The sequence below is a fragment of the Zootoca vivipara genome, chromosome 4 (genome assembly GCF_965207765.1).
Source record: "Zootoca vivipara chromosome 4, rZooViv2.hap1.1, whole genome shotgun sequence".
Taxonomy (NCBI): Eukaryota; Metazoa; Chordata; class Lepidosauria; order Squamata; family Lacertidae; genus Zootoca; species Zootoca vivipara.
In genome coordinates, this window is record NC_142587.1 from 67834122 (window position 1) to 67850378 (window position 16257).

A 16257-nucleotide genomic window follows, 5' to 3' on the forward strand; every position below is an offset into this window, starting at 1 on the left:
TGCAAATCGGAACACTCACTTCTGGGTTTGCAGCATTCAGGGGTTTATTTGTTTGGGATCCAAGTCGTTCGGGAACCAAGGTACCACTGTATAGTCCAAACAGGAAAAAAAACAGAAAAAAAAACAGAAATGGCAAGCAATCAGGCATCCAGTACCTCTCAGCCTGCATTTTATGCCTGGGGAGACAAGTATGTCTTCAGATGACATTTAAAAGTAGTAAATGTAGGGGACAAACAAACCTCTGTGCGGAGGGAATTCCACATTTGTAGTGTGCCACATTACTCTGCCATGAGCTATGGATATCAGTGGTACTATGAGCAAGTCATGCACATCTTAAAGCATGGGTTGACTAGTAACAAGGGAGCTGGTCCTTCAGATGGTTGGGTATTAAGTAGAGTTAGAGCTTTGTCTACCAGTAGGTGCACCTCAGATTGGTTCCAGTAGCAGGCAGATAGCCAGTGCAGATTCTTGAGGACAGGTACAGGGTGAGTCCTTTAAAAGAGGTCCCGTGGATACAGAGTACACATGTTCCACAGGGCCTCTTTTAAAAGACTCATGATGCCACTTTGCAACATCTGTCAGTAACCTGGCTGCCATGCTGTATGCCACCTGCAGCTTCTGGACCATTTTTAAGGGCAGCACCACATGGGACATGTTGCAGTAGTCTAATGGAGAGGTTGCCAGAGCTGGTGAACCAGCCAGATCTGGACATAACCACTGAAGCTACTTGGGCATCAGTAGAGCTCCTTCAAGCTTTGCAGAAGGTTTTATATACCAGGTAGGGGAGATGAAAAATCAGTTCAAATAAAGGAAAAGGGGAAGTTATTACCTCCTGCACAGGGAAAGGAAAGAAAGCTTGTAGGCCTCAGGTGCACCCTTAATCTCATACTACTACTACTACTACTACTACTACTACTAATAATAATAATAATTTATTTATATCCCGCACATCTGGCTGGGTTTCCCCAACCACTCTGGGTGGCTTCCAACTGAATATTAAAAACATAATACAGCATCAACATTGAAAAACTTCCCTAAACAGGGCCTAAACTTCAGGTGTCTTTTAAAAGTAAGATAGTTGCTTATTGCCTTGACATCTGCTGGGAGGGCGTTCCACAGGGTGGGTGCCACTACCGAGAAGGCCCTCTGCCTGGTTCCCTGTAACCTCGCAGCGAGGGAACCGCCAGAAGGTTCTGGACTTCGGCACTGGACCTCAGTGTCTGGGCTGAATGATGGACACAATTCTGCCCTCCCCCAGGTTTTGTTAATGCTAGGAAATAGTTCTCTCCAATTCACAGCTCATACTAATTCATACCAAGTAGAAGTGAGAGGGACAGTTTAACCTAATAGCACCTAGATATGTATGCACTGGGCCAGCGGCACTGGTTCATTTTCTGGTGCTCTAAATCTACTTGGATCTGATTTAACTTGTTTGTTTGTCTTTTATTTACTAAATTAAGGGGGACTTACTAATTGCATGCGCTGTATAAATATTTTTTCTAGTAGCCAAATATTTAAATCAAAGTATTCGGTTAGCTAAAAAAAAGTTAATAAAGCATACTTAATGTAGTTTAAATGCTACTTTCAAACAAGCCCAAGGCTTCATTTTATTTTATTTAACACATGACAGTTCAATAGCATGCTCTTTAAAAAAGTAAAACATAAATGCATTGAAAATTGCTAACAGACTAATTTTAGCATGCCGAAAGAGCTGTGAATTGGAGAGAACTATTTCCTAGCATTAACAAAATCTGGGGGAGGGGCAGAATTGTGTGCCATTCTCAAACTTGAACAATCTGTGACTCTTCCAGATTGTGAACCCTGAGCCTAATTCTCTAAGTGATGCTTTTCTGCAAACCCTTTTAATCTCCATGGCGGATTTCAAGGACAGGTTTTTTATGGTTTGCATGCAATCACCTTCTTCCTATTGTTAATCCTTTTCTTGTTCAATGTAAACTTGTCATAACAAAATAAAAAAATTCCAACTAAGTTTGTCATTGGTATGAGCTTTCGTGTGCATGCACACTTCTTCAGATAAACTTGTCATGTTAGAAAAAGCTAGGAGTAGTAAGATTACTGAGTACTGTGGTCTTAGTATAGCCTTGGTTTGTTTTTGCTTTGATTTCAGATGTGGGGGATCTTTGGTCATCTAAAGATGTTGCTGAACTACAGCTCTCATCATCCCCGGGCATTGGACATAACTTGCTTTGAATGATGAGAGTTATAATTTAGCAACACCTGGAGAACAAAAGGTTCCCCACGCCTGCTGTATTTCTTTTGCTGTGCAAGCGTGTGTAAAGATCAACAAGAATATGAGTTAAGTCGAGAGGCCGGGAAGGGGCAACACATGTTCCAAGGAAGGTCTGCAATCTCCATTGACAAAGTTAGTAACAGTTAGAATCTTAATCTGAATGTTAGCTTTTCAAGTAAAAGAACACCTTTTTTTCTTATTTAGTAGTCTTGATATGAATGCTTTTGTTATGTGAATAGCTTGGGTGGTTTCTTGAGTGCTGTTTATTACATCGTGTTATGGAAACAGGACATTGTTCTAATTTCCTCCTGCAGAGGGCATTTAAGTAGGTCACCTTCATAATTTTCTGCTTCTTTTAGGATATGGTAAACACTGTTACTTTAAAGGGGTAGGACTCTTGTGACTGTATCACTAAATTTTTATTTTCCTTGAGGCTGTCCAGTATCGTTCCTTTCTTAAGAACTAGTAATAAATGGTGAGTTACAAGAATACAATGGGTAAAATAATATATATTTATTCAGGGCATAAATGTGTTGGGGTGTTCTCTTCTCTAAATCAATAGCTTTATGGGTTGCAGGATTTAGGAGCAAGGGGTAGCGTAGAGTCTAGATCAAAGTAATACTTGACTTGCTTTTCCTGAATAGCACCTGTTTTTTTTCTTTCATTTGGCTTTTTGCAGAGGGCTATACAATACCAGTTCAATTTGGTCTTGGCTTAGTTGTACTCCCTACTATCATTTTGGTGCCTCCGCTCTTCTTTGTGTTTCAATCAGGTGAGCATCTGTTACTTTACTAACTCATGAACTTGTTTTCATAATCCATTGTGGTGTGGGAAGAGGAAGCAGAAAGGGAAGAACCCCTTAGATTTGTCGGGTTGTAGATGTTTTTAACAATGTTAGCTCCAGCCCTGTATTGGAGAACCTCTGGGAGAAATTTTAGCATTTCAGTCGTACCTCAGAATTCGAACGGAATCCATTCCAGAAGTCCGTTTTGACTTCCAAAACGTTCGGAAACAAAGGCGCAGCTTCCAATTGGCTGCAGGAGCCAAAATGTTTGAGTCACAAGATATTTGTCAACCAAAGTACTGTGGGAACTGTATTGAGGTGTAGCTTATGTCTGTGTTGTGGCATTTCACTGCAGATGCTGGAGAGAGTGAGCTTTTGTTTCCTCCTTTGCCATTCACAGAAATGGGGTGTTACTTGAAGCCAATAGATAAGTTGGCCTCATCTGCCACTGTTCCCTGATAGAAACAAGAAGCTAAGCTGAAAAGATTGTTTAACTTGGTAAAGATAAATGGATGAGTCCAATACTCTGATTAGCTCTGATATAATCATGTGTGCACCTAAATGTTGAAAGCTAGCTGGATTGAGGAATGCAACTACTTGTCTTTGGTATATCATTTCTGTTTTAATATACAGCGTTGTATGTACTGTGATGTAATAAGATAAATTAAATGAGACAGCCTAGCTGTGGGAGGTTTTTTGGTTGTTTTTACTTAACATTCCATGTAGCATACATTTACACTGGTTTCAGTTACATTTCAGAAGATGTTTACTTTGTTCCACTTTTCACTTACGTATCTTTTTGATTTTGTCATTCTTTTTCTCAATAACGTATGATTATTTCCCCAGTTTTCGAGAAGCCACCGGTCTTTGAAATTATTCTGATAGTTCTGAAAACACTTGGATATATAATTGCTGTGGCAGGTATTGGGGTATGTTTGCCAGGTGAGCAATGTATTTTATTTTATTAAAATTCTTTACATTTTTTGTTCTCTAGAAATTATTTACCCTTTATACTATCAAGGGGAATCAGCTTGCTACCACACTTAACAAATATCCTACAAAGCAGCTAGTCTACATTATGAAACGCACAAAGGGTTTGTGAAATCCGCATAGGTTTTTATAGAACAGGGATCTATGAGGACTTGAAACTACTATTTTATCTCTTGAACAAACAATTGCCTGAAGGTGGTGTTACCTTCTAATTAGAATGGCTATGCCAAGTACTGCTGCATTTTGTAAGTAGGATCTAAAGGGTCTGCATTAAATTGTTAACTTTGTAATACTGCATATCCTAAAGATTCACTCAGAGCTACTGCTGACCTTTTTTTTGTAATTATTTTAATTTGTGCCCACAATCTTAGTGTGTGTGGTGTGTGTTTCTGTGCACACACGCGCACACACACATGCAATTTTCACTTACTGCAGCAGAAAAAATTGTGAACATAAATCCTTTCACATTTAGATGCATTTCTTTACTCTTAACAGCATTAAACATCAGCAAAGTGACAGAATGTGTGAAATGACTGAGTTTCAAATATATAAAGGTTGTCTTTCTAAGGGTGGCCAGCCATAAATAATAATAGCATAAAAGGTAAAGGGACCCCTGACCATTAGGTCCAGTCATGACCGACTCTGGGGTTGCGGCGCTCATCTCGCTTTATTGGCCGAGGGAGCCGGTGTACAGCTTCCAGGTCATGTGGCCAGCATGACTAAGCAGCTTCTGGCGAACCAGAGCAGGGAAACACCATTTACCTTCCCGCTGTAGTGGTACCTATTTATCTACTTGCACTTTGACATGCTTTTGAACTGCTAGGTTGGCAGGAGCAGGGACCAAGCAACGGGAGCTCACCCCGTCGCAGGGATTCGAACCGCCGACCTTCTGATCGGCAAGCTCTAGGCTCTGTGGTTTAACCCATCTAAATTTGCTGTGCTCTTTTGGTAGGGGGTGTGGGGATTGTACTTCGATCTGAGTTTAGAAAAAAGCTGCCTCGGTGAAATTACATTTATTGCAGCCTTTAAAAAACTAAAGCAAAAGAGCGCTGTGTGTGTGTGTCCTGAAACCTTGTTTGAATAAATTATCTTTAACTGCAGGCGTCCAGTCTTCAGCTCTTTCCACTGCTCTAAAGCAATATTCAATGTTTGGCAAATAAAGCGGCAGTAAGCTCTGTTCTAATGGCTCTGTATGCTCGCCTCTTATCTTTCTTATTAGATAAAGGCTAGTTCAGGGTTGCAGTGACTCCTGTGGATTGCAGATACTCATTTGAGGTCACAAAATATCTGGAAGGAGTTTTGATTTTGCTATGCAGTTTCTAGTCTTTTCCTTTGGCATTAGTGAGAGGTCCACCACCACCACACCACACAAGCGCACAAAATTTGGGATCGCTGATTAATGAAGAGGAAATTGTATGCATTCTTAAATTTCAGCAAGATTTCTAAAGCTTTACTAAGCTTTGTGTAACTGTGTGTCAAAGCCATTGCATAGAATTTTGCAGAATATTTTTTTTTTTTAGGCTCACGGTCACTCATTTTAACACAAGCCTATTCAACAAGTCTTCATCAAGTGTGTGAGTTGTTCTTTGGCATCCAGCATCTAAATATTTCCTCCACACTCAACCATTTTGAGTTTAAAAATAATTGTGTTTGTATTGGGGTTTTCCTCCTGTCCTAGATGGAAGTAACATCTGTTCTTCAGTCTCCTGTCAATAACTTCATTGTTAGTGAATAATAATTTAATTTCACTAAACTGCATATTATCAAAGAAGATGTTTGTGATCCAGGTTTTAGCATAAAACCATTGAAATTCTGAAACAGTCTTAGAGACCAATGCTTGCAGAAAATGAAAATATAGCCAAGTGTATTTGTTTGCTGTTGGTTTTTGACCCACAGTTCCTTAATATTTTTCTGCATATTCCTTATGCGGCCATTAAGAGGTTGTGCTTTTCCCCCTTGGTGGTTGATGCATGTACGTAAAAGATACAGCAAGACCTGACACTTTCTGTAGCAGTTAATGTGCACATTGGTGCAAGATGTTATGGCTGTAGATCTTTTCCTACATGTTGTAGTTACACTGCCAGACCAACTCAGAAAATAGAAACAAAAATGCTAACCTAAATACTCCATTTTCTCCCTCTCAACAGAATGCCCACCAAAACAAGCTTCTGTTGTGATTGCAGGCTTAGGAATTATGGATCTTGTAGCAGTAATTGCTTTCATTTATATGGTTGTTATTGGTAAGTACTATTTATTTAGAGTATACATGAAATGCTTTATCTGCAAATCAAATGAATATTCAAACAAAGTTCTTGTTTAGTGCCTTTTCGGAGAGGATTGACCAGAAGGTCACAAATGCAGGTTGCCTTGTGTACAAGCAAGGGGAACCCTCACATCCAGGGGCCAAATGCAGCCTTGCCAGTGCTTCTTTGCAGCCCTCAGGACTCTCCCCAGGTCACACTGCTCACAGATTCTGTTCTGTACCCTCATTGAGGGCTCTTGATTGGCTGAGATGTGTCCTTGAGCTAGGATAATGCCCCTTGCTTGCCTGGATGGAGAATGTCTATGTGGGGGCGTGTAGATAGAAACCAGTGGCTTCTGTGTAGCTTGAATGTAGCCTCCTGGACAAAGGGAAGAGTCGCTGTCTTTGTTCCACCTCTGGCTCCACCTACTTTTTGCCTTGGGTCTCGCCCACCTGAGGGCGTGCGGCCCTCAGAAGGGAAAGTGGCCCTCAGGCTGAGAAAGGTTCTCCATACATGGGGTGATACCATGCAAAAAAGTTCCTTTACTGCAACTAACTCACACGAGTAGATTTGGGGATGTCACGTAGGGAGGGGAGAGGGAGGTGATGTACCATTGTGAAAACAGAAATCCTTGGACTAATGGAACTACTTTGCTGGATATTGCACCTAGTCTATCAGAAAAATATTTGGGGCACTGTGTGGCATTGTTTTGAAGGAGGGATGGAAGTTGACAGTGGATCTCACTGATTTGTTTCTGTTTGCAAGGGTTATGTTTGTCGCGAATTCCTTCACGGCGCTTTAGCAAAAATGCTCAGAGTTCCAGGTTCTTCAGTGCAGCATATCTATTGTGAGCTATATACAAATATCTACAGGCTATGATACACAAGCAGTTCATACAAAAAAAGCAGGGTACCCAGCTGCACCTTAAGGCATGTAGGAAGACTTCTCAAACCTCTCACTGACACACCCTTCTACACCACCACTCACTGATGGAAAGGTTTCCCTTTTAAACCGATGACAGCCAATCAACTGATAGCACATTACTGCTGAGGCATTCTGACCCAGCACTCCTATAGAAAGTATTGCATCAGCCAGTTGCATCAGCTAGTTTCACTTTACTAGTGTACTCAGGCCTGCAGACTTACTATCTCACACAGCATTCTGTGGATCCTGACAATGTTGGGCTGTTTTTAAGTCCTATGCCATGAGTACAGTGAGCTGCCTTCCATTGTGTGGTGTGGGGCCTATAATTCTCCTTTCTTCCAGAAAAACTTTTTATGGGAAACAGAAGGTGCTGATGTTGATCAGTAGGGGCACATATCCAGCAACTGAGTTCTATAAGGCATCTTGTGATGCATTCTAACACAGATCAATAAGCAATCAAACTTGGGGGCACATAATCAGGTCCCAGGCTTACTTGAAGTAGAACTTTATTTCAACACTGGGCCCCAGATGTTGTTAGCCTACAACCCCCTTCATACCCGACCATTCATTCAGCTGGTGATGATGTCAGCTGTACTCCAATATCATTTTGGAGACTCAAGACTGAAGAAGCAGTATGCCTGCATTGTAAATGAAGGGGAGGTGAGTTTGCTGATTGGAGAGAAAATGGGGTTGGGTTGCTAGGCAGTTGTTGTCTATGTATCGTATACCTGAAAATATTTCGTTTGGATTTTCTACATGCAAGTTATGTGGATGAAGAATGTGAGGGTTGCTCTGGCACAAATGCTGCTTAATAGGTATTCGAAAAATAAACGCTGTCTTGCTGAAAGGAAAGTTTGCAACCAAGACAGTAATAATACAGCTGTGTGTATTTTGTACATAGGCCTTGAAGTCTTTGAGCTGAAATAATAGTTATCACATGGTTAAAACTATCGAGAGAAGCATGTAACTTGGCCCATGGATATAACGGGGCTTTCTGATTCTTAGCCCCCACCCCCTTCATGCACAGCAGCATCTCTCTTTGAAATTATGCCTTGGAGGCTGCTGTTCAGAGAAAAAGGTTAAGCCCTTAAAACATTTTTCTAAGCTTTCTGGGTGCTTCAGAAGGAAGGAACGCTTCTGCAGTTCTTTCACAAACTTATTGAGGAGGCAAACATGAAGAGATTGGAACTGCATTCACACAATCTATTCCAAAAGCGTTTTGTGTACATTGTTTTTCATTCTATGTATGCATGTCCGACAGTTGCTTCTGATACAGGTGTGAAGGGAGAGGACTAGTACTGTGTAACAGTGATATTCTCTGCTGGGTCATGATTGACCCACAGCTGAATTATGCCCTGACTTGTACTGTGACCATGATACCATTGTTTTGTCTGTGTTTGTGTGTGAGAGTGCATCTTTTTTATTTTTAGTAAACTTACTACCTGAAGACTTCCGAAGGTGGCTAACAACATAAAATTTTAAAAAGCAATTATCTGCTGATAGAGATGAGCAGACGTCTGCCTTTTGGAACCACTTTGTGTTTTGTACTGGAACTCCAGCCTGTGTCCACCTCTAGTTAGTGTTAAAGGACCATGGTTCATTTTATGTCTAGGAAATTGTTCTCAGTACCAGAACTGACAAGGTCTCAGTCCTTCAATGCAAGTGCACTCCTGGGTCCTTGTTAGCTTTCTTCATTTCAGCAGCCTAATTTAGTTGGGGGAAGTTGTTGCTACTGTAAAAAAAAATCTAGCACCGGAAACCCTTGCCAATCTAATGCTAATTGCCCAGGGATCTACTAGTACATTGTGTTCTAACTTCTAACCATCACTGCTTTAAAACAGGTAAAGTGGACAGCAGCAGATTTGTTTGTTTTAAAAGCCCACAGCAGCAGTCAAATAAATTAATAAACGGCAGTTGGAATAAATAAGTCTTTAAGAAGTGGTGAAAGATCGTTAGCGGTGAAGAAACAGCCAGGGACAGGAAGGAAGGAAGGAAGGAAGGAAGAGGAGGATAGAAGGAGAGACAAATATAGTCACACATTGTAAGATAAAAGCCAAAGTGGGTCTCCCATGGCAGATGTATGTTCTGCATCTGAAAAAGCTGAAGGCTACTGCTGCATGCATGGCTATGAACTCTGCTTCTTAGCTTCAGGTGATAGAGGTGGAAAGTCCTGCATGTGTACCATTTTCATTCTGTGTACTGCATTCCAATAGCAAACATGAAAAGGGAAGGAGGGACATGTGGTTTTAACCAAAGATATAAATATTGAAGAAACATTCCACACAATTTGTGCTTTGAACATGCGCTCCTGGAAAGCTTGCAAGAATGCAGGTCTGGGCCAAGAAAGTAACTTTGCACGAGCAACCAGAAGAAAAGCTTTGCTTCTGTCACACTCCTGCAATGTTTAAAAGATAAGCATGAGAAAAGCAAGGAGGATGAGACCGAGACACAAGAAGTAGAAAGGAAAAGAGAGCATATTAGACAATGGCGTCATTGCAGGGAATGCTAAAATCATGAATTATCACATGTTTCCCTCTTGCCTCTCCTCCCGTGTGATTGGAAGGAGTTTGCTAGCCTTTACTTTCTGTTTCACAGCATCTCTCAGCAAACATCACGTACCAGTAGGAGGTTCTGGCTTAAACAAGCTGTGCTTCATGTGCAACAACTGAAAGTAAATGCTAGTGGCCATGTAGGAAGATGGCAGGAAGGGGACAGAGCATGAGCCCAAGACTTTGGCTGAAATTCTTTCTTGGTCTTCTTATGTCCCTGCATAGTGGTGATTAGATTTGTGTGCTTTGAGTATCCAGTAAGAAATTGTGCTATATTTTTACTTGTAACCATAGGTACCAGATTCAAAGATCATCAGCCTCCAAAGGTAAGCTTACAATTAATTAATATGGGGTTGCTGGATGATTCAGGTGATACATAATGTGATTCTGAATTTTTCACAATTGGTTTGATCAGATTGGTAGCAAGTAGAATCACTGCAATGAGAATTCTTGCCATTTTAATAGGTTTTGTAGCCATGCAACCCTGGCTTGCCTCATTATTCATTCAACTCTTTATTTATTCAACATCTTTCCCCATCTCCTTCATTGTACAAAGACTACAGAGTGGAGACTTGAATTGCAGTTTGACCACTCATACATTGGAATCGTTAAGAATGGGAGAAGTAACTTTTTAAAAAATAAAAAAGCTAGAAAAATTTAAAACATTTGAAAAATAAAATCAAAGCAATGCATTTCAGGTAACTTGTATACTACAGCTTTGAACGCTGAAATGGTAGTAGATTAACGCCTAAAGATTAAGCTCAGGCCCCAGTTCAGCACTTCAGAGATTAGTGCAATTTGACTCTTGATTCCTTCAGAGACTGCTCAGTTCACCTCAGGTCCCAATTTCCATTTGGTAAAACCAAAGCTTTGCTGGATTCATTTTCCTGCAAGGACAGCTTTTACAGTTTTGGAGTGGTTAAAAAGGAGTGAATCCAATCTCCTCTACTTTGTTGTGGTAAATTTGTTAGGGGATGCTATGTCTCTTGAAGAGATATGTGCTTCTCTAAAGATGAAAACCTGCCAAATTTCAGAAACATAAATGCAGGGTTTTTTTGTGCCAGGTGCCTTTTAAAGGAATTTGCTTTCCTCCTTGTGGTTTTGGAGGAAGTTATTTTTGTATGAAAATGGCATATTTTCCTAGGAACACCTCTACAGTGTAACATGCAGAATTTCAGAAGGATGGGTGCTTGGGCTAGGGGGATAAGAGGAATGGGAGGGGGGAGCCCTGCTTCAGGCTTATGCTCTGCTCAGTTGGCCCCAGAAAGTCTCAGAAACAAAGTGCAAAGGTGTGTGTGCACATGCCAGAGGCCAGCAGCACTAGAAGGACTAACAAGAACAAGGATATTTATTTCTTCAGCATTCCTACCCCAAAACACTGCAATTAGAGTCCACTGGTAAAGGATCATTCCCTCCAATAAAAAACCCAACCTTGTCAGTCACAAAGATATTCTTGCCAGCTCCCCCCTTCCCTACTCTGATTTTTTTTTTCCTCATCAGCTTGGGTGGATAAATGTGCAGGAGGCCCCTGAATACTGCTCAAGGTGATTTGGAGGGGCTCACTTGAGCTCTGCTAAGTTTCTGATCTTTCCAAATTGTTCTGATTTGGCTCAAGATTTGTGCATATGCAGAATGCTAATAAACCCTCCTCCCTATTCTTTTTTTTGGGGGGGGGAGAAGGTGCATCACCATTCCTGCAAGCTCCTTTTCAACTGCGACACTACTGTTGGCTACTTTCTAATGCAGAAAGTTCAGCCCAGAGAGGGATTGGCAGGAGGCAGTGTGGCTCTCTTACCCTTCATCCCTGCTTCCTTATATAGATGCACTGTCACTCAAACATGACTGGAAGGCAAAAAAAAATGCTGTGCTTGAAGTTTGTTGTTAGACTATTTCTCATGAGCAGCGGATAGGTTGGTAAAGCTGTTTATTCACTGTGCCACTTTAGATTGCAGGCGGGGCTAATATGATTGAATGCTCTTCTGTCAACAAGAGCCTTGCACAAATAAAACTTAATGAGAATCATTCTAAACTAACCTTCTCCCTGACGTGCGAATTCTTTTGGCTGATGGTTGGGGGTAGCACGTTGGGGGGGGGGGGAGGAACATGGAAAAGCATTCATTTTTGTTAGCTGCTTGAAGTGGTACAATATATAAATGGATTTACCACCACTTTTGCTATGTTTGACATCTAGGCCTGCATTTTTCTTGACTCTGTCTGGTGTATACCAATGGAACTGGGATATATAGATATAGATATATATCCTGAAAGCACACTTGAAAGGTAAAGTGAAATGGCAGGTGCTTCTAATATTTCTTCATCTGTCAGACCTCAGCTCTTGCTTGAAGTTTTATTTCTCCCCCTCTGGCACTAGGAGAAATTGATAGTCATACAGCTACTGTTAAAAGCAGGAGATCCATTCCTTTTTCCTGCAAATTGTAAAATCCGTCTGTGCAGGGCGGCCTTTGATCTACCATGTAAGCTGCCTGGGTTGCACTTCACACCATTCTGGATATGTCAGGTTGCAAATAAGACACCTGCCCTATGCCCTAACATTTATGCCAATGGGTAAAAGATCAAGAATGTACCTTAAGCTCCCACACGTCCTCCCCCCCCCCCCCGTCCCATTCGGCCCTAATTACACTTCTTTTACAATGGAAGTTTTCAAACTGGCTGCAAGGCAATCATGTTAACCATGGTTTGTTTATTGATTTCTAATTTAAAAAATGTACAGGCATTCCCTCCCCTCCTTATGCGTGTCCTACTCATGCACGGCCACTTTTACATGAGTTGCTGTGAAATAAAGAAATAAAATGATTGAAATGGCACATCTTCCCTCTCTTGGAGCTGCTGCCTGCAAGTTTCTCAGGTGCTACTGCCCAGCCTGTCCCAAGCCTTTCCTCGCTCCAGGCCCTGCCCAGGTCATCTTCCCTCGCTTGGTACTGCTGCCTGGAAGTCACTCTCAGCCGCTGGCTCACTGCGATGGGAGGGATTGGAGGGAAGGCTCGGAGCAGCAGCCCCAAGCAAGAGAAGGCACACTGGGCAGTGGCCGCAAGCAACTTCCAGGCAGCAGTTCCAGAAGTGCACACAGGTCTCTCCCTCCCCACCCCATGTGTCCTCCCTATTAAAGTTGGGTGCTCCTCACTTTATGCGATTTCAGTTATGTGCACGGTGGCCCGGACATAACACCCCACATAAGTGGTGGGATGTCTGCATACACAATCCTTTGGTTAAAATCATTTGAGGTTCATAACTCTCAATAAAAGGGACACAGGTGGTGCTGTGGGTTAAACCACAGAGCCTAGGGCTTGCCGATCAGAAGGTCGGTGGTTCGAATCCCCGCAACGGGGTGAGCTCCCGTTGCTCGGTCCCAGCTCCTACCAACCTAGCAGTTTGAAAGCACATCAAAGTGCAAGTAGATAAATAGGTACCGCTCCGGCGGGAAGGTAAACGGCATTTCCGTGTGCTGCTCTGGTTCGCCAGAAGTGGCTTACTCATGCTGGCCAGTTGACCTGGAAGCTGTATGCCGGCTCCCTCGGCCAATAATGTGAGATGAGCGCCACAACCCCAGAGTCGGTCACGACTGGACCTAATGGTCAGGGGTCCCTTTACCTTTACCTTTAACTCTCAATAAAAAACAGTAATAACAAACCCCATAAACAAATAAAATGCATTGGTAAATGCAACCTTTAATATAGCCAACAGAGAGAAAAACATGTATGCAGTGAGTAGTGACAATCCTTGCCTTAATTTTTCCTTGTATCCACTCCAGATAATACACTTTGACTACATTGATTGGTCTTTTATCAACTTCTTGCCAAATTTAGTACGCCTCATTGTATATTTCAAGTTTTCCTGAAACCCTGGGGTTCTTTTTTCTTCTTCATACCAGGCAAAAATTATTAGTAATTTTTTTGCCAGTTAATGGTTATTTCAGAAGATACTGACAGTGGTAGATTCAAAAAATAAAAACTCTTTGAGACTACTGTAATTTCTGGGGCAAACCTTTTCCTCATGCAAAATACGTTTAAACATCATGCATGAGTTTTTCAAGATTAACTTTAGTTAGCTTTTCCAGACTTTGCATAAATACTTAATAGGGATGTGTCTCCATTCAATCAGATATTTTGTTAATTTTTTGTTTGTTGTCTTATCTAAGTTAAAACAATCCATTCAGTTTGTAAAATTAATTTTGTAACAGAAATTACATTAAATTCCTTAATTGGGTTCAGTAGCTTTTCAAAAGAGTTATTTGAATAATATATAAATAATGCCACAGCATCTGCTTATAAATTAATTTTAATATCCTACTGTCCCACCTTAATGCTTCTTACTGCTTGCTTAGACCTTGATGCTTTGGCTCAAGGCTCAATAGTTAGGGGGAAATGAATTTAAAAATAGATAGGGTAAACAGTAATAGAGATATGGGATAACTTTGAACATACACCACTAACTGAGGCAGAAGTATATGAGTTAGTATATATCTTCAAAATTCCTGTAGAAAATTTCCCTTCCAGATCAGCATTTTCCAGAATCGGGTATAAATAGCTCTATTCTAAATAGTCAAAAGCTTTTTCCACATCAAAAAATATAACCCTCTATGGTTTTTAGACTTAGTATGAATTATATTCAAAAGATTCTTTATGTTCATTTCTAATTTATGTTTTTCTTAAATAAAACTTAACTGATCTTCTGCAGTATACTTCGCAATGATGGTGTTGCCCAGATTTTAAACTCTTGTTTTATAAAAGGGTTATGGGTTGGTAAGATATGACTCCAGAAGCATTTTTATCCTTTCTTAAAAATTACCACCAGTTTGGCTTCTTCCTATTTTTTGGAAAGGTTTGTTGTTCTTGCACAGGGCTGGCTCTAGGTAGAGTCCCGGTGGCGCGGGGCGCGGGGCCAGCGAAGCCCCGTGGAAGCCATGCTGCACCCTGCGAGGGCGGGGTGCCGGAGCGATCTCCGCCCCTCAGTGCCAGGGTGCCCGACCTGCTCGAGACTGCCCTGTTCTTGCATGTCTGCCTTTAATGCCTCCATAAGAAGATATGACAATGCATTTTTTAAAAATATTATGATATTTAGTAGCAAAACCATCTGCTCCTGTTTTATCGTTATTTTAATTCAACAACAGCTGTATAGAGCTCTGTAACTGTAACTGGCCTTTGAGGATTTTCAATATCTGTTTTTGTTAAACAGGACTGTTTAATGTTTTTTAAATAATAACTTATTTTCTTTCAAGAATCTGAGGGTTACAGTTTCTCATAACATTTTCTTAATTCATATGCAGTGTCCTTTGGCTTTGTATCAGCCTTGTCCCTGTTCTTCAATTGCTGAACCATGTTATTGGATTATTTTACATACATAGATGAAAGTAATCTGTTTGGCTGGTAGCCTTCTTGGGGGGGGGATGCCTTAAAAATGTTTTGGGTGCAATTAATTAGGCCGACTTGCTTCCTTGGGACTTCTAACTTGCCTAATTGTGTCTCAAACAAAGGCATATTCTCCCGCCCCTAATTGTTGAATTGGATAAGATCCTTCAAATCCCTTCCCCTTTTGTCATTAAATAGGCCACACTGTCTTATCAAGACCCTCGTCACTGATTTTGAGGCCTTCCAACCAGTGGCTATAGTAGTCTCAGAAGAATTATTAATTCAGAAATATTTCTGCATCTTAGCAGTCACAATCTGATATTGTCATAATAAATTCTTGACTTGCCAACAGCTATTTCCTGATTGGGTCTTATCACATGTCTGCTCTGTTGTAATGAGAGCATATCTTCATATGTGTAAGTTCATGGGTACAGATGATCAGAAGAAGTTGAGAATGGAAGGATGAGCAGACATCACACAGTTGTATAAATAGTGGGAGAAGGAATGCTTCATGTTCACAAGCCTTGGAAAGAAAAGCCTGGGGTCTCATAAAACACCCTCTTCGCTCCAGTAGGCTCCAAATGGAGGGTTAAGTGTACACTCATCATTGCACTGGGATCTACACTCCATGCATTCTTTCTCTCTTGTCCAAATCAGCTCCTCTGGGAGCTAAGGGGTTAGCAATCTTGTAGTTTTGGGGAGGAGGGAGGAGGCTATGAGCCAACCTGTGGGACACATTTTATCTCTGCTCTTGACTACATGTTGTCATTACTGGCCCTAGAGCTAACAACCTGCCATTAACCTAATTAATGTTCTGCTGTTTCTTGTATTTGTTTTGTAGAATCATTATTTATTGTATATGTCAATTAGAGTCATTTAATTTGGGAGATCCAAGCTAGACATGAAGACATTTATATTTATTTATATACACATATACATATATATTTTAAATATTTTACAGAAAACTGTCGGAGAACCACTTAATGGTAGGTAGTAATTGAAACTTTGAACTATATTCAGGGACTTGGTTTTTGTTCCAGTCCAAAAATTAGCTTTTGGGGCTGTGTAAAAATGTATACAAGATAATGAAAAAAAAATATTCCTGACCTTAAATTATTGGTTGTTCATAGATTATGGGTATTAGAAAATA

At 40.9% G+C, this 16257-nt stretch overlaps 1 protein-coding gene across 12 annotated transcripts in view; it reads left to right on the forward strand.

Moving 5' to 3' along the window:
- The window catches only part of CD47 (CD47 molecule), a 636578-nt gene that overhangs the window by 30892 nt on the left and 589429 nt on the right, over nt 1-16257 (forward strand). For 4 of the 12 annotated variants that reach the window (XM_088668121.1, XM_088668122.1, XM_060273688.2 and 1 more), the window contains exons 5-9: nt 2931-3023; nt 3882-3977; nt 6173-6265; nt 10036-10067; nt 16069-16093. In XM_088668121.1, coding sequence (XP_088524247.1) covers nt 2931-3023; nt 3882-3977; nt 6173-6265; nt 10036-10067; nt 16069-16093 — 339 coding nt within the window. Of the gene's footprint in view, nt 1-2930; nt 3024-3881; nt 3978-6172; nt 6266-10035; nt 10068-11932; nt 14639-16068; nt 16094-16257 lie in introns of those variants that run through there. The other 8 variants (XM_088668119.1, XM_060273689.2, XM_088668120.1 and 5 more) reach the window with 3 other exon arrangements.